Source organism: Varanus komodoensis, unplaced genomic scaffold (assembly GCF_004798865.1).
Source record: "Varanus komodoensis strain SLA01 unplaced genomic scaffold, ASM479886v1 scaffold9, whole genome shotgun sequence".
NCBI lineage: Eukaryota > Metazoa > Chordata > Lepidosauria > Squamata > Varanidae > Varanus > Varanus komodoensis.
In genome coordinates, this window is record NW_025336598.1 from 6,589,475 (window position 1) to 6,608,754 (window position 19,280).

At 40.7% G+C, this 19,280-nt stretch overlaps 1 protein-coding gene across 8 annotated transcripts in view; it reads left to right on the forward strand.

The window, feature by feature from the left end:
- DOK7 (docking protein 7) overlaps positions 1 to 19,280 on the forward strand; it is a 71,744-nt gene that overhangs the window by 2,561 nt on the left and 49,903 nt on the right. For all 8 annotated transcript variants that reach the window (XR_006413562.1, XM_044418488.1, XM_044418490.1 and 5 more), the window contains exon 3: positions 10,443 to 10,673. Coding sequence is in view for 7 of the 8 variants with exons in the window: in XM_044418488.1 (XP_044274423.1) it covers positions 10,443 to 10,673 (231 nt within the window). In the remaining variant the exon portion in view is untranslated. The remainder of the gene's footprint in view (positions 1 to 10,442; positions 10,674 to 19,280) is intronic.

The window sequence follows — 19,280 nt, forward strand, 5'->3', positions numbered from 1 at the left end:
TCAAGCCAACTTTTGCACTCTCCTCCTTCACCCGCATCAAGAGGCTCTTTAGTTCCTCTTCACTTTCTGCCATGAGAGTGGTATCATCTGCATATCTGAGGTTGTTGATATTTCTCCCAGCAATCTTAATTCCAACTGGTGATTCATCCAGCGCCGCCTTTCTCATGATGTGCTCTGCATATAAGTTAAATAGACAGGGTGACAGTATACAGCCTTGCTGAACTGCTTCCTCAATTTTGAACCAATCAGTGGTTCCATGTACAGTTCTCACTGTTGCTTCTTGACCCGCATATAGGTTCCTCAAGAGACAAATAAGATGGTCTGGTACTCCCATCTCTTTAAGAACTTGCCACAATTTGTTGTGATCCACACAATCAAAGGGTTAGGGTTAGATAAACTACTGTCCCGTGGAACCACTTTAGGCTGGAATTGTCTTTAGAATGCACAGGAAGAATGAGCTTGGCCAAAAATAGGCAGGATTGTCACATTTCAAAAATCTGCTGTGATGCCTGTCATTTACCTGTATTTTAGAGTTATGGTTGAAGTTCAGGCTCAGGTTTGGGTTAGAAATACCATGGTCCCCATGAAACTTTTGAAGTTGGAGTCGTCTTTACAATGGGTGGAAAAAACAAGCTGGGTCAAAAAATGATAGCATTCTCGCATTTTAAAAATCCGCTGCGATGCCTGTACTTGTGGTCCATTTTTCCTAGCCCTTTTCATTCAGGGTTAGGGTTCTGCCTTAGATACAGGTGCAGATTTTTAAAGGTCTGGAAAAAATACACCCAAGCAAATATCCAGTAATTTCTTATCTCTGCAATTGCTAGATTATGGTTAGAATAAGACAAATAACAAAGTATCATCTAGTGAGGAAGTAGGGTTTCTTTACCCAGCTACTTCCACCAAACAAGGAGAATTGGCCCTAGAGGGAGCAATACTGCAAACAGCATTCCAAAACCTTGATAGAATCTTGGTTTAACAGAATCCTAGCTTCCTGATATGTTCAGGAGTTAATCAAATAGCTCTGTTCAGTGTGAAGGTTACTCAGTCAGCATACCTGGGTATCATTCAAGACTCATAAGACTATAATGTCATTATTTGTTAATAACAATAAAACAATAAAATTAATAAAATCTCCTGTAGGTACCACATGGGGAACCTCGAGATTCCTTTTCTTGGCTGAAGCACCCTTTCTCAACCCAGTGCCTTTCAGAAGTTTTGGCTTGCAACTGCTGTCTGTCCCAGCAAGTATGGTCAGCAGTCAGGTGGCATGAAGGGAGTTACAGTTTAATGCATCCAAGTTAGGGGAAACCATGCTGGTTCCTGACTCCTAGCAGAGCACACCAGAGCAAGCTGCCCCTGCTGGTCTAGGGCCTCTGGGATATAAGCAGCCATGCTCTCAGTGAGCAACCAGAGCAAGGAAATGGGGAGAGCAAACAGGAATTTGGCAGGGGAGGCCAAGGGGGAGGTCCCTAATATCTTTCCCCTTTTGTTTCTCTTCATTATTTCATATCTGCGCACACGCACATGCACATTTTCTTCCTTGTAACACACTCCCACTTACTAGTAGGGCTGTGTTGCTAACCTTTACTGAAGACATTTGAAAGCTCCAGATGTTACAACATCCCCCCAAAGACAGAATCACTAAGGTTCACAAACAATGATCCAAGGAGACTCTGCAGTTCTGTCCTAGTAGCTCTGTTACCAGTAAAGGAAAGGGCAAGGGAGCAGCAAGTGTCCGCCCTTCAGATAATAAAAGAAAACAAAGAGCAGACTGGAGGAGCTGCCGTAGCTAAGTGTAGTCCAGAAGCATGAAGAGCATCAACAAGCTGAGGAGAAAAAGAAAACTCCGAGAGAAGGGAAAATGAGGAAACTCCCTGGAAAAGTGTGACAGTTCAGTGCAGAAGACTAGGAGGCACTCTGCACCAGTGGAAGCAGTAGAACTCTTGAACTGCTTTAGGTTACTTTAGTGAGAAATCCACTGTGAAAGAACTACATGACACACTCTTCAGCATCTTTATTAATGATTTATATGAGGAAGTACAAGGAAAGAATCAAATTTGCAAAGCAAATCGCATGGTCAGAGCAATATGACAGCGGAACCACGCTGTCTAAAGAGGTGGTGGGATCTCCCACACTAGAGTCATTCAGGGCAAAACTGGACAGCCATCTGTGCGAGATGGTGTAACTTGGTGTCCTGCGAAAGCAGGGAGTTGGACCCCATGGCCTCCATCTCCCCTTCCAACTCTACTATTCTATGAGTCTATGAATTAGACACAGATATCCCTGGATGCCTAGCAATGAGACAGATTGTACTTGATATTCTTCTAGGAGCATGGAATTTTTCTGCAGTTTGGCAGGTTCACACAACTCACTGAGCCACCTTGCAGCTATGCAGTCTGAGCTGTTTGCAGAACAGCCCACACTGCACCTCACATTCAGTGGGGTTGGCAGTGGCTTATTCTCTTGCTCTTTGTGCCTTGATCTTCCAGCAGATGTCCCAGTGTCCTTTGTAACAGAACCAATCTTTGTCTTCTGATTGCTATTGGCTTCCATTCCCCCCCCCCCCCACCCCCAGAGTCTCAAAAAAGTATAATGTGGGTTGCCTCTGAGAAAAGGGCAACAATCTTTTAAAGTAAGATTGAATACTATAAAAGTATAGTCTTTTACAACTATACTCTTTTAGCTGCCTAACCTTTTCAGTCTTGTTTGTTCAATTTGTTCAGCTGCTAAAAGCAGCTCTAATGTGAAATAAGGTAGCATATATGGAAATTTAGAAGGTAAGATAGGATATAGACTAGTTTGGACACAGTTTTCAGGGACCAGTTGCTGAGTTGTCCATTGAAAAGCACCAGTAAACTGGGAGAATGGGTAAGATACACCAAAAGGAGATCAAAAGCAGAGGAACAATATCTTCCCCCTTGCAATGTGAGCCTATTGAAGTGTTGAAGTTACAATTTGAAGTGTTCACTGTTTTGATGCTCCCTCAAGTACCCAGCTATTTCAGAAAGACACAATATTAACTTGGCTGTTTTGGAGGGCTTCTTTTCAGATCAATTGCTCATGTGGTTCTGGCAGTCTGGGGGAAGAGGTGGGGAGAGAGTAGGAGAGAATGTACAGAAATATACGCAAATGTAATGGCTGGGAAATAATGGAGAGGAAATTTGCAGATCTGCAGTAACTCTACAGGTGCACAAATTTACATGCCTACAGATACACAATTTTCCCTCCATTTGTTTCCCTACCTTTAATATTTTATATTTCCCAGTCAAAACATTACATAAGTATTCCATGACAGTTTTAAAAAATGCAGATGGCAGAATGAGTCAAAGCAAATGGGGTACCACCACCAAAGGTGTTTACACTCATACTCTGATATTCTCATTTACTCCACAAACTTCCCTGCCTTCTCAGGGAATTTTTTTATTAGGTTTGTCAGGGAACTGCAGCAGTAAGTGCTTTGGAAAGGGGAGGGGAGGAGACAGGGAAAACTGTTGGGAAAGTGGAAGACACTGGAAAATGTCAGTTTGGCACTTCAAAATGAAGTGGGAGATACTTTCCTCCCAATTTTGGTGCATCTGCTTTTGTCAGTTTCCCACACCCCCACCCCTTTTTCAGTGCTTTTCAACTGGCAACACAACAGTTGATCTATCTCAGTTTCTGTGTATGTTACCTGTACCACTTCATGGCTTCCTCTGCAACTCAAACCTATGAGGAAAGTGACCAAACAAGACTACACGTATCAGACGTAACAGTACATTTGCACAAAATAATATTTAAAAACCATTTGCACATTTGTGCTTTTTTTTCCTGGAAAACCTGGACATCAGGTGCTGCCTGGGCATCAGTGGAAGAGCTTTTCGCTACACAGAGCTTCTAGAACCCCACCTAGAGCTCAGCTGTAGTTCACTATCGGCCTTCTGGGAAATGCCCTACTTATGAGGAAGCATCTACTCTTGAAAAGTGTTTTTCTGTAAGAGACTCCTTATCCTTATCCTGTACTTTCAGGTACCACTGTTCTCTTGAACTGGGCAGTTGTTCAGCCCAGCCTGACAGTATAATTGAAGCGACCTGGTGTAACTTCCCTAAAGGTGTTGGAAGGGATACAACTAGTATCAGGGAATTCCACCTGTTCTTCAGACTGTACAACCTCAGGTTGTTGATCTAAAGAGTAATCTCTTGGGGAGAGTTTTGCTGACTTTGACAGGAATCTTATTTAAACCTTTGTGGACTTCTGGCATAGGAGCATACACGCACAGTTAACAAATATCTCAGTGGTACCTCATTGTCTAGAGATCAAGCCACTCCTTTGTTTGCTTGAGAGCTGCTGGCTGAGAGAACCACAGAACAAGGGAAATATTTATTAAGAATTCAGTGAATCAATGGCTTATAGGCCACTTGAAGAATTATTACCATGGTGAGCAGGTTGATGAATAGAACCTTCCCTGCCATCATTGCATCCTTTCAAGCTTAACAAGTGGAACTTTTCCAAATTGTGAAGGGATTTTACCTGGCTCCAAATGGGATTTTAGAATCTCCAATGGCACAATGTACTCCAATGGACTCTTAGTGTGCATTTATATGTAACAGTGTTCAGATCAGTTTCTACTTTGGGGTCATACTTTATAGCTGAGTTATCCAAGTGTTTTTTGTGGTATTGGTTTGGCTAAATGTCAGCTTCTGACACTCAAGCACTTCTTAATGAAAGTTTGTTGAGCAGACCTATGAAGTTTAGTTCTGTTTAACGTTTGTTTGTTTGTTTATTAAAAGCTTTTCTATCCCATTCCCTACAGAACATCTCAGGATGGCTTACAATAAATTAGTAAAATAAAACAAACCCCACAGCATCCAACCATTAATATACTAAAGCCCCAGTTAAAATAACTGGATAATAAAAAGGGTTTTGCCTGACACCAAAAAGAACATACCATTGGTGCCAGGCAAACCACTTTGGGGAGCGTATTTCATAGTCTGGGCAGCACCACAGAGAAGGCCCACCTCCGGATACTCTCCCCGCCCCCCTAATCTCCTACAAGGAGGGCTCCTGGAGCAGGACCTCCACCTCAGATCTCAAGGGTTGGGAGGGCACATAGGGAAGAAGGCGCTCCTTCAGGTATCCCAGACCCAAGCTGTTTAGGGCTTTATAGGTCATACCCAGCACCTTAAATTGGTCCAGACTTCAACCGGTAGCCAGTGTAACTGGTAGAGGACCAGCATTATATGTGAAAACTGGGTGGTCCCTGTTAACATCCTGGCAGCTCTGTTCTGAACCAATCGAAGTATCCAGACTGTCTTCAGGGGCAGCCCCTCATACAGTGCATTATTGTAATCCAACAAGGGTCCCTGTTGCAAGGCAATGCTTATCCAGGTAAGGACGCAGTTGGTGGATGAGCCAAAGCTGAAGAAAAGCGTTCCTCGCCACCGCTGCCACCTGGAACTCCAGGGACAGCTCTGGGTCGAGGAGCACTCCCAAACTGTGAACCCTATCCTTTAGGGGAGTGCAACCCCATCCAGAACAGGGCTAAAATCACTTACTTGGAAGGCTGAACTGCCCACCAACATGACCTCCATCTTGTCTGGATTGAGCCTCAATTTATTGGCCATCATCCAGCCCTTTACCCAGGCTAGGATCTGGTTAGGGACAGTCAGTGCCCCACCTGGACTAGAGGTAAAAGAAAGGTAGAGCTAGTTATCATCAGCATACTGATGACTCCATAGCCAAAACTTCTGGATGATCTATCCCAGCAGTTATATAGTTTACCTTTAAGGGCATGAGCTCTCCCCAGATGGTATACATCATTAAAATGCATATTATAATCATAATATAAAGCTGGTGCTCCTGCTGATGCTCTGGTTGAACTGTGAAATGGGGAAATGGCCAGAGCTATTGACATGATCGCTCCTAAGCTTCCTCTCCCGTCTGGCAGAGCCCATTCATCCCCATGGTATACACCTGAACTACAGGCAATGAAGCATGTTGGGAGACATCTAGAGCATAGGTGAAGGAAATCACGGGATGAATCTGACCGAGCACGCTTACAAGCTCATTATTGAGCCTATGCTGTGGTGGTGAGGGCGGAGAAGAAGAAATTCTTCTCCACTTCCATTGCCTCTTCAAAGTGCCGTCCAGCGAAGCTCTTTCAAGTGGTACATGGGCTGGTATATCCTGGCCCTAAGAAAGATCCCGTAGCACCCTCGATGGCCCACTGTGACAACTTTGCCCAGCACTTTAAGGAGAAAATTACTCAGATTTGTCACGAGCTGGACTCCCCTAGTGATTCAGATCCTCTAGGGGAGGTGCCAATGACTCCATCTGGTCAGATATTATTGGATGAATTTCAGTTATTGAGGCCTGATGATGTGGATAAGGTGCTTGGACAAGTACGTCCCACCACCTGTTTACTTGACCCTTGCCTGTCGTGGCTGCTGACCAAAGCCAAACACGGAATTGGTGCCTGGATCCTGGAAGTCATCAACGCCTCTCTGAGGAACGGCCGGGTGTCTGCTCCTCTAAAGGAGGCGGTAGTCAGGCCGGTCCTAAAGAAGGCATCCCTGGATCCAGAGATGGCCGCCAATTATAGACCGGTGGCCAACATCCTGTTTTTGGGCAAGGTGTTGGAACGGGTGGTGGCGGGACAACTCCAAGCACTCTTGGATGAGACTGATTATCTGGACCCATTTCAGTCCGGCTTCAGACCTGGGTATGGTACTGAATCTGCCTTGGTCGCCCTGTATGATGACCTGTGCAGGGAGAGAGACAGGGGGAGTGCGTCCCTGTTGGTCCTCCTGGACCTCTCAGTGGCTTTCAATACCATCGACCATGGTACCTTCTGGATAGGCTGGCGGGACTGAAAGTAGGAGACACTGCTTGGCAGTGGTTCCACTCCTACCTCGATGGCTGATTCCAGAAGGTGGTGCTGGGGGACTTCGGCTCTGCACCATGGCAGTTATGCCATGGAATACCACAGGGGTCCATTTTGTCCCCCTTACTATTCAACATCTACATGAAACCGCTGGGAGAGGTCATCAGGAGGATTGGGCTGTGGAATCATCAGTATGCTGATGATACCCAGCTCTACCTCTCTTTTTCAACCGATCCAGATGAGGCAGTGGCTGTACTGAACCGATGCCTGGCCGAGGTAATGGGCTGGATGAGGGTCAATAAACTGAAACTCAGTCTGGACAAGACGGAGGTCCTGTTGGTGGGTGGTTCGAGCTCCTGGGTAGGTGACTTGGACCTTGCCCTGAATGGGGTTGCACTTCCTCTAAAGGACAGGATCTGTAGCTTGGGAGTGCTCCTTGACCCAGAGCTGTCCCTGGAGGCTCAGGTGACTGCGGTGGCAAGGAGCGCTTTCCTTCAGCTTCAGTTAATCCATCAGCTGCATCCCTACCTGGAGGATGATTGCCTAGCGACAGTGACACATGCATTGGTTACTTCCCGGTTGGATTTCTGTAACGCACTCTTTGTGGGGCTGCCCTTGAAGACAGTCTGGATACTTCAGATAGTGCAAAATAGAGCAGCCAGGTTGCTGACGGGGGCTGGGCGTTACTCTCATATAACTCCAGTTCTCTACCAGCTTCACTGGCTTCCCATCAAAGTCCGGGCTCAATTCAAGGTGCTGGTTATTACCTATAAAGCCCTTAACGGCTTGGGACCTACATACCTAAAGGAACGCCTTCTTCCATATTTGTCCTCCCACCCCCTGAGATTTGCAGCAGAGGCCCTCCTCCAGGAAGCCTCTGGGAAAGACATTAGGAGGCAAAGTACCCGGAGGAGGGCATTCTCTGCAGTGGTGTCCCGCCTATGGAATGCGCTCCCCAGAGAGGTCCACCTGGCGCCGTCATTATTTGTTTTTCGGTGCCAGGCTAAGACCTTTTTATTTCAACAATATTTTAATAACTTTTAACTTCAGCTTACAGGTTTTAATCTGCAGCCAGGGTGGATCTGAATTTTATTTATGTTATGTTTTATGTTATTTTATGTAAGCCATCCCGAGGCTATGCGATGAGATGGCATACAAATACTCTAAATAGATAATTAATAAAACAATGCTATAATAATGGAAGCAAATGTTTCTCGAAATGGCAAACATCAGCATAAGACAGCCAACAACAAATTGCAGGTATAACCCATTCTGATAATATACAATCTGGGAAAGGACAAAGAAAGTGTTTAAGTAAGCAGGGTCTTTTTAAAAGCCTGCAATGATGGGCTTTGATGAATCCCTAGTGATAACATTCCTATGGTGGGAAGGCACTGTAGAAGTGGTCATCACATCCCCTAGGACCTCAGTGGTGCTTATCACAAGTGAGAAGGGTCTCTCTTGTTAACAAATGCAGGCAGATCTGTATGAAGGGAGTCCTTCAAGAATTTTTCCCCAAACCATTTAAAGCTTTAACAGCCAAACCCAGCAGTTTAAACTGAGCTTGGAAACACATTGGTAACCAGCACAACTGACACAGGAGAGTCATTATATGATCTGACTGCCTCATGCTCACCAACACTCAAGTGTTTACATTCTGCAGCAGTGGAATTTTCTGGACTGTCTTCAACCCATCAGATAGAGAATAACTCCAGATAAATGCTCTCTGCCAGCTATCCAAAATTCAGAATTATTCACTATAAAGTGGGACACCTGGAAACCCTAGGTGCCATCAGTATGCTGATGACACCCCATTCTATTTCCCCTTTGTTTTTGTAGTAGTTGTGGCAGGACCCTCTGTGAGTGGCTCCTAGGGAACAGAAATGGACTGGAAACAGGTGAATAAATGGATTCTCAATTCAGGATGCTGATAATGGATGGGCCTGTTGATCTGGGTGGTATACTAGTTTCAGGAGATCATGCTTCTGCTCAAGAAGCAGTCTTGTTCTTGGGAGTTCTCCTGAACCCAGTGTTTCTTTTGAATTCCCAAGACTATGTTTTTTATTTATTTATTTGTGGCATTTATAGGCCTCCCATCACTGTCATCTCTGGACAGCTTATAATATAAGTCCTAAACAAAATAAATTGGCTATGTTCTTCCAGCTGTATGTGGGACTGTCCTTCAAAGCAATTCAGAAACAGTTGCTGATCCAGAACTTAACTGCTTAGTTGTGCCCTAGGGCTGACCACAAGGTCATGTAACACTGATTCTTTAGCATCCTAGCTGGTCACCAGATTGTTTCCAGGTCACATTCGGGATGTTGGTCTATATTTTTCAAACCTTAAAAACCTTTAGGCCAAGTTACCATAAGAGTAACTCCTGCCTTCCCTATTAAATCTCTTCAGTTGCTTTCAGTGCCATTGGCATCAGTTATGGGATTGTTCCCTAAAAATAGGTCATTTTCTGTAGTGACCGTGCCAAGCCTTCTCTATTAAGATATTTAGCTGGTCCATTAAGATATTTAGCTACTAAGGTTCCAGGAATCTATTCTGTTTGTGAATTCATTTTTAGAATGCATCATCAAGCTGCTTTTTGTCTTAGAAATAAAGAGTATGTATACTATATTATCACAATTAATTCTGATGATATGTTTCTTGATCATGGTGTTGCATATTGGAATTTCTGCTCCAAAGTTGCTCAAGTGAACCTATATTAATATATTTTTGCTACCATGCAAAGACATGTTTTATCCTTCCTGGCCTCTTAATTTTTGTTAATTGCTTAATATTGCTTAAACTTGCTCTTTTATCATTTTTGTTGTTTTTATGATAGCATCTTTTTATTTTTGTCACCTTGCTGAGAGGGTCAGTTTTGAAAGCATAAAAATTACATTTAAAAATAACTACCTAAAAGAATTATGATGTTAATTATTAGCTATTTTTACAGGAAGTGTCTTCAGTAATAGCATATGTATAATGAAAATTTCTTTTGTTTTTCTTCTGAAGCGTTAGTAATGACAAAATTGGAAAACAGGTATTGGGAGTAATATTTTTTTTAACTGAAGATCCAAGGGAAAAAAATTCCATAGCTTTAACCTAGTAAGTCTTGCAGGTAATTATGTGAGTGATAGAATTTTCTTTTTCAGCAAAGTTGGATTGCCCAGTGATATTCTTGTGGAGGGTAGGTTTTTGGTTTGGTTTGGTTTTTTGGTAGTACATGGCAATGTTTGAACAAACATTTACCATTATTTCTTTTTCTTTTTTTGTTGAGTGCTGTGATGACGTTTTATAACAGGGGTGGCCCAACCAAGAATCACAAGCCGCATGCAGCTCTTTGCTTGCCACCTGCCACTACTGCCCATGGGCACCGTCCTGTGGCTCTCAAACACCTGACATTTACCATATGTAGCTCTTCCATTGAGCACATCTGGTCAACCCTACTTTATAATCTAGTTTATCTGAAAAGCAAACATTCAGGAAAAAGCACCCTGGATAGAACTGTGCATAAGTTCCAGACAGCATTGCAGTTAAAACTGCAGTTTTCGTATTTAGACTGTATTTGATTTGTTTTCCATCTTTCAGATTGTCTGCTCATGCTGATATACAAGGAAAGGTGTGAACGACTGAAGGGATTAAAAGAACGAAGCAGCGTGACTTTGGAAGACATCTGTGGTTTAGACCCTGGGCTCTCTTATGAGGGTCTGAATCATACTCTTGCCATCATCTGTTTGACACAAGTTGTTATGCTGGGTTTTGAGAACAAGGAAACTATGCATGCCTGGGATGTACGCATCCGCTACAGTTTAGGTGAAGGTAATGTTTGCATTTCAATACACTTTCATATGCCCTGCTGCTCTCAGTGTTAAGAATTTCCAGGGGCCCAGCATTTACCAAGGTTTTGTTTTCTTTGGAATTGGGTCATTGGAGGTATTTGGCATTCTGTATTATTTGCATTTATTTGCCAATATACAGTTTGAGCATAGGTGGAGACTCACAACTTAATACACAAGCAGAGATTCCAAAGTCCAGAGCTCTGAGAATGACATTCTTTTCACAAAGTGGCAAACCAACTGGCCACAGGATCCCTCAAGCAGCCCCCTCCTGCTGAAGTTCCCCAGCAACTGGTACATGGAGGCATGCTGCATTTTTTATCAGAGGTCACCTACAGCCTTCAAGACTAGCAGCCATTGCTAGCCTTCTCTTCCATGAACTTTTCCAGTCTCCATTCATTCATTCATTTGGGATACTTGTATGCTGCCCCATTCGCATAAGCCTCAGGGGCTTTTAAAATCATCCAAATAGATGGCCGTCACTATATCTCCTGGAAGTAAATTCCATAGTTTGTCTACTGCTGTGTGAAGTACTTCCTTTTATCTGTTCTGTGTCTCCCACCAATCAGCTTCATAGGATGACCCAGGGTTCTAGTACATGGGAGAGGGAGAAAAATGTCTCCCTCTCCACTTTTTCCACACCATGCATCATTTTAACATATCTATTGGGTCTCTTCTTACTTGCCTTTTTTCTAAGATAAACAATCTCAGTTGTTGGAACCTGTCGTCTTAGGGGAATTGCTCCGTACCTTGATCATGTTAGTTGCCCTTTTCTAAAAGTTTTCCCACTCTATAATGTCCTTTTTCAGGTGCAGTTACAAGAACCATATGCCACGTTCTATGTACGGCAGCATCATACTTTTATATAGGGGGAGTACAATCTTTGCAGTTTAGTTTTCATTTCTTTCCTAATTATGCCTAACTTGGAGTTTGCCTTTTTCATAGGAAAGTTCATGGACAGCAATGACATTTTCATTGACCTGTCAATCACAACCCAAAGATACCTTTCTTAATCAGTCACTGCTAGCTCAGATATCAGCAACTTATAAATAAAGCTGGGATATTTTTTGCCCAGATATGCATTACTTTATACTTGCTTGCATTGAACTGTATTTCCTATTTTTATGCACATTCTCCCATTTTGGTTTTCACCACCCTCAGTAATGTGATATCATCAGCAAACTGAGCCACTTCACTTCTCACTCCTAATTCCAGATCATTTATGTATTGTTTGAAGAACATTGGTTCTGATTCAGAACTGTGTGGGACCCCACTGCTTATGTCCCTTCATCAGGAAAACTTCCCATTTATTCCCATTTTCTATTCTTTAACCAGTTACTGATCCATCAGAGGATTCTCCCTGCCTTTATTCCATGACTGTTAACCTTGCTCAGGAGTCTTTGGTGAGCCTTTTGGAAGTCCAAGTATACAGTGCTTACCAGATCACCCCTTGTACATATGTTTATTGAAACTATCAAAGAACCCTAACAGGTTAGTGGAGTATAATTTACCTTTCTGAAAGCCATGTTGTTTCTTCTTCATCAGGACTTGTCCTTCTGTATGGTTACTGATTCTATCTTTAATAAGGCTTTCAACCAATTTACTAAGAACAGATGTTAAGCTAACTGCCCTGTAATTTCCTGGATCCCCCAAATCTTTTTTTTTTTTAATGGTGCAATTGGTGACCATTCTCCAGCCCTCTTACAGAGGCTGATGTTAGGGACTTAACAGATATTTTTGTAAGAATCTTAACAGTTTCATATTTGAGCTTGTTCAGAATTTTAGGATGAATACCTTCTGGGCTCAGTGATTCATTAATTTTCAGTTTGTCAGTAGGGTTGAGGATTTCATCCCTTGTCATCACTATTTGCTTGTTTGTTTTTTAAATTTTATTTTCTTAACACAAACAGAGTACAAAAAGAAGAAAAATATATGTAAAATAAGGTAAAGTAGAATAAAGTTAGCAAAGGGTTTCAAACAAGTACAACCGATTCATTCAAACCCTCAAATTTATCTATCTTTCTGTCATTCCGCCCTCTATGGGAGTTCAGAAAAGAAGAAGTTATTATTCTGTACACGAACACATTTTCCAATCACTTTGAGTCCTCAACTACTTTTTAAAGAACTCCCTTTTACATCCCATTTATCATACTGCATATAATAGAATTTCCATTTGTCATTAAATTCTTCAACCAGTCTTCTTTTTACATAATTAGTTAATTTTGCCATTGCTGCCTATTCTGCCAGTTTATTTATCCATTCTTTAAATGTTGAGGATTCTGGTGATTTCCATTTATAAGCAATTGTAATTCTTGCTGCAGTTGTCATATATTTAAATAACTCTGACATATTCTTTGAAAAAGTCTCTCACATTATATTCAAAAGCATATTCTTAGGACTCATAGGAAACTTAGTTTTAAAGGTTTTTGTATTTCTGCTATATCAGCTTCCAAAACCTTTTTATTTCACAAGTCCACCACATATGATAAAACGTGCCATCCACCTGTTACGTTTCCAACATTTTCCATTGTAATTCTTACCTATTTTTTCAATATCTTTTGGAGTAATGCAGCACCGATAAAACATCTTATACCAAATTTCTGTTAGTGCTTGACTAGCTGTGAATCTATTATCTTTCTTCCATAAAGCCTCCAATTGAAAAGGTGTTATTTCTTCTCCAAGATTTTGTCATATAGTTCTAATCTTAGTTTTCACTGTCATGCTTGTACTGTTTGTACAGTCTTCCTAATAGATGATCATTCTGTTGTATAATCGACTGTTCAAATTCTGTCAAATCTGTTAAAGTACCTTCTCTGATTGTATTTCCCCTTTCAATCTTGAAATCAGTTGGTGATAAGCAAACCACTGTATATTTTTTTTTCCTTTATCTTTTAGTTGTTGCCAAGATTTTACCTGTCCTTGTTGATCAATCATATCTCAATAGGTTATAAAATCATTATTTTTCGTTAAGTATATTCCATATGCTTCAACTGGAGACATCAGAGGAGAGATTGGAAGGCTATTTTTTTCCCTCATGGAATGTTAATTTTTTATTAGGCTGTCTTTTAATGCACGGTTATTATTTGATATCAGAGCCTTTTTAACTCACTCTTTAACCCATAGGAGATTGTGTATTCCATCTACAAGATCTGCAATTTCTAACGTCACTCGCCTATCATTAGCATTTATAATTCAATCTGCAATACAAACCAGGCAAGATGCATAGTAGTATAGTTTTAAATTAGGTACTGCAAGGCCTCCTCCCTCCTTTTCGTCCTTAAGGATTTTAAGTCTAATCTTCAGCTTTTTGCCATTTCAAATAAAGGTATTTAGTGGTCTTTGCTTGGAGAGTTTTTCCCTGGTATGACAATCGGTATCATCTGAAATAGAAAGTTCAATTTAGGTAGTACATTCATTTTTATAATATAAATTCTTCCTAACCGTGATAATTTTAGTTTAGTTCATTTTTGTAAGCCTTTTTGGATCTTCATCCATGCTCTTTGATTATTATCTTGAAATAGCATGTCATTATGTCCTGTGATATATTTTCCTCTTCTTGCTTTGTTGCAAATATTAGTATATTTTTTCTTATTGAACTTATAGCCCGAATAGAGTCCAATTTTTTTCAATTTGCTCTATTATGTACTGTATAAACTGATGTGAATTTAGAATGGTCAGAACTATGTCATCAGCATAACATTTCATTTTATATTTTTCTCTGCCTGTTTTAAAGACTTTTTTGCTAAAATTTCCAATGCATTATTTATAAGAATAAATAAAAGAGACGATAAAGGACATCCTTGGTTTGTTGCTTTCTCCATTTGGGAGCTATCAGTATGCTGTTAATTAAAATCTTAGTATGGTGTTTGGTATAAATTTCTGGAGTCCAATTAAGAAAGCTTGAGCCACAATAGAAATATTGGGGAGTGTTCCTTAAAAAAGATCAAGATACATTACAAAATGCTTTCTCCACATCTAAAAAAATAAATGCAGCTTTCTTCTTCTTAACCCATTCAATTGCATCCATCACAAAATGTATATTATCTTTCATATATGTTTTTGGGACAAATCCAGTCTGATCTGTATTAATCTGTTTTTCTATACATTTTCTTAGTCTCTCTGACATTATTGAAATAAAAAGTTTGTAGTCCACATTTAATAATGAAATAGGTTGGTAAGAATGTGGTAGCATGGGTATGTATCAGTATTATATGAGCTTCCTGCCATGTTGGTGGTAATAGTCTCTCTTTAATTTCATTCATCCAATATCAATTGAAAAAAAATCATAAAACTTCTCTTTTGCACCATGCGAAGCATATATCGTTGCCAATATTTGTCTTCCCATTTGGAAGTCTTATCTTCAGAACAATAAATCTTCCTTCTCCATCTTTTAATGCTTCTACAACATGTAAACTTTGATTATTAATATAAATAGCCACTCCTTTCTTTTTTGTGTCAGCTGCAGCTTCACACACTTTACCCAGCCTCTTATAGTTCAAAATATATGCATTTTTTCTTTATATGAGTTTCTTGAATACATATTATATCTGCCTGTTGTTTGCTTAAAAAGTTGAAAGCTTTAGTTCATTTGGAAGGAGAGTTCATTCCATTCATATTTATTGATATGATCTTCATTTTTCCTCTATTAGTCAATTTAAGGAGCTTAGACAATTATCTTTTTTCAAATTTTTCATCAAATATCCAGCATCCAATTCAGACTTTCCTTCCTGAGTTAATTCTTCTCTCCTCCCCTCCTCCTTCACACATCTGCCTTTCACATTTTTTCCTAACTATAAATAAGCCCACAACTTAACACAACATTAAAACAGAAGAGTTTAGGGAGGAGAGGTCAAAAAAAAAAAAAAAAGAAGAAGGAGAAGGAGAAGGAGAAGCAGCAGCAGCAGCAGCAGCAGAAATAGATTAAGTCAGTTAGTCAGCTTTCTAAAAAGTGTTATAGTTATTAGTCACATTCTGTCTCAATTAAAATATTAGTTTAGATTAATTCATTAAAAAGAGACATAGTTCTGCATGTTGCTTCCATAGCAGGCTATGGCTTCCATTTTTCTCCAAGTCCAACAGACGGTGCTGATGGTCTCCAACTCATTTTATTTCTGCATCACAGCCTTTGTTCTCTCCTTTTTCAAGACTCAGGAGTGAAGGAGATCAGGGAAATCACAGACTCCCAAAGTCCCAACTGCAGTCAAAGATGTCTGGGAGGCATAGTTGTCCTTTAAGCAACTCATGTATAGATCAGTTTTAAAGCAACAAAAATGACAACAAATACAGCGATTCCCCAACTCAAACATCCAACCACCATAAAAGAATGGGAACAAATGAAGGGAGACAGCCATCTCTCCCATCACACCAAAGCTTCAGCTGCATCAAGGTCAGTTTCCAGTATCCATAATTCTTAGTTTCTTAAATAAAGATATAGGACAGCTTCACAGCTGTTAGAGTCTTATTAAAGTTCAAACAGAACATCAAGACAGTGTCTGTTTCAGAGTCCTTTCCAAGTAAGTAAACAAAAATGCTTTAAAAATCTGAATTGCTGCCAAAATCTCAGCCTCAGGTCTGAGCACAGTTATTCTTCATCATAATGCAGAAGCCACAAAATGAACACAGAAGCACTCCCAGCTCTAATATTTTCAGCCATGCCAAGGTTAGTTTTCACAGTCCACAATTCTTGATTTCTTAAACAGAAACATCAGAGAGCTTTACACCTGTTAATATTGAGTTAAAGTTCAGTTAAAGCATCATTAATCATCAAGAAATTGTCCATTTCAGGGTCCTTTCCAACTATGCAAGCAAAAATACCTTAAGAGTCTAAGTTGCAGCAGTTAGAGTATTATTTCCTTGGCACAAAATTAAAATAAAGTAAAAAGGGGCAATATGTACAAAAAAGACAAAGAGAAGAGAAAGAGAAAGGGGGAAAAGGTATATAAGGAGGGGTTGACCCTATAACATGTTTCAGTTTACCTTATCTCACTGTAATCAGAGCTATAGACCAAAATTCTTCAAACCCACCTGCCATTTAGAGAGGTAAACACCCTCTCAAAGACAATTTATAAATGCCTGAGATAAGGTACAGAGCAGTGAAGATCCCTGCTGCTTCAAGTTGCCATTCCCCTAAAAGTCATCACTATTTGCTTTAATTCCTCAGATTCTTTTTCTGAATACAAAAATTGAGGAACAGGTATCTGTCTTGTATCCTCATCTGTGAGGACAGATAAAAAGATTCCATTAAGTTTCTCTTCAATCTCCTTATCCTCCTTTAGCACTCCTTCAATTCCATTATCATCCAATGGTCCAACTGCCTCTCCAGTGAGCATCTTGCTTCTGATACAGTTAGATATTTATTTGTGGTTAGCATAAATATGCTTTCCCACTTCTTTTGACATCTCTTAACAACTACTTGCATCTCCCTTGTGCAAGCTTGTGATTCCTCTTATTTTCCTCATTGGGCAAGACTTTCATTCTCTGAGGGAAGCCTTCTTTCTACTAGGTTCCTTGGTGTTACTAACCAATCCTGCAACACCTTGGACTTAGTGCTATGTTTTCTAACTTGTTGCATACATACTATCTGAGCTTCTAGTATCATGCTTTTGAGTAACTTCAAAGCATTCTGAAGATGTTTGACCTGCTTGACTCCCCCTTTCCCCTTCCATTTTAAAAGTTCTCGTATAGAGAAGTCTCCTTCTTGATGTCAAATGTGATTGTGCTGGATCTTTTTAGCAAATTTCCACCTGAATGGAATCTGATAGCACTGCAATGATTTTCCAATTGGTTCTATAACATTTACATCTCATACTTGGTCCCTAACCCTAATTCCCCCCGCCCCCAGGATTAAAAACCAGATTGTCTGCCTCTGGTATATTTCAGGGTCACTTGTTCTAGAAAACAGTCATTTAGGACATTGAGAAATGTAATGTCTTTGTTTAAACTGGAAAATGCATTTATCCAGTAAATGTTGTGGGTATTGAAGTCACCCATCTTTATAGTACTGCCTTTATTTGAGGCCTCCCTAATTTAACTTTGTGCTTGTTCAGCTGGCCCATGCACATGGAACAGATTGCATTTCAGAGAAAGCCACCTTGGTGGTCCTAGATTTCAGTCTTCTACCTAGCAACCTAAATTTGGTTTCTAGAATCCAACAACTGCATTTCCCCACTTGTCTATTAGCAACATGGACCACAACCACTGACTCTACCTCAACACTATTTAGAAAGCGTATGATATGTACAACCTTCTCACCAGACAGGTAATTTACCATGCGGTCTGCACAGCGATCACAAACCCAGTTATATGTCTAATGATTGAATCTGCCACTACCACAACCCCTCTGGAGGCACATCACCTGTGCAAAAGGATGAGTGCTTGCCTTTCAAAGAATGGGTCTGTTTAAGGCATCATTTCTCTTTTCTTTGGAAAGATAATTTCGATCCCTGAGACCTCCATTTCCCAAGACAGCAGAGCAGCTGTTGCCCTGGAATTGGGACCTTGTTATTTGGTCCCAAGGGCTCTGTCAGCTTTCTGCCTCTCTTCACTTTTCTCCCTTGGCTTCAGTGGAACAAGCCTATTTCCTGAAAGCAAGGAGCTCATTACACAAGCACATAGTCATGACTTCTGTGCAGGTGGCAAATGGTCATGCATGTGGCATGCCCCTGCTCATTTTCTACCTCCTAACTGGTTTTACTATTTTATTTACTTGGAAAACTTGAGGTGGGGTTGCTGCTGTCTGACTGGAAGAAGGTGAGGGATTTACTATTAGTTATTAATTTTCAGTTCACACTTGCTGATTGTGAGAGGAGAGGACAGAACTCTGTCTCCTCGTCCTTTTGCCAGACTTGCACAACTGCTTAACTCACTTGTGTGTTGATATTTTGTCACTGGGGCTTCTCCCACTGGGAGAGCTCACTCACTCTCAGCCAGCCGTTTTATACAGCTGTAGGTGCGCTGACCCAACTGCTACTGCAGCCATCCTAGTTTAGAGGGCCTTGTCTGAAAACCAAGGGAGGCTGTGGCTGAACTCCTTGTCTGTCCTAGTATTCAGTGAATGGGAATGAATGTTGATTGAGGCAACAGGTGGGAGAGAACACCAAGTTTTTATTCCAGCTTGGAAAAGTATAATGAAAGGAATCCACATTAGAATCCACACAGGGAATCTGCAGCAAACATTGCTGTGTGTCATCCCTCTTTTCTTGTTTCCAGTCATCTAACTTTGTCTTCTTCATGAACACTCCATTCCATTTCTCTCTCTGTGAAGCCTGCTCAAGATATTTGAATAATATCCCTTAGATATTTTTTTTTTCATCTTTGGTACTTCTGCAACATGTTGTGCTTCCCCATGCTTACGAATACCTCCCTCTTGTGCACGGGTGGTATTGTTTGGATAAGTAGGGATCTGTGATCACTCATGATCTCCCTGTTGTATATAGGATATTTATATGTATCTCTTTGAGTATAAATTTATGTTCTGTGTGTTTTACGATTCGTGTGTTATACGAATCTTCCTGTATGGGCAAAGATTGGAAGTTGGTAGAACTGTAACTGTCTGTCTCAATTAAATGTCTCCTTAATACTTTACAGACCT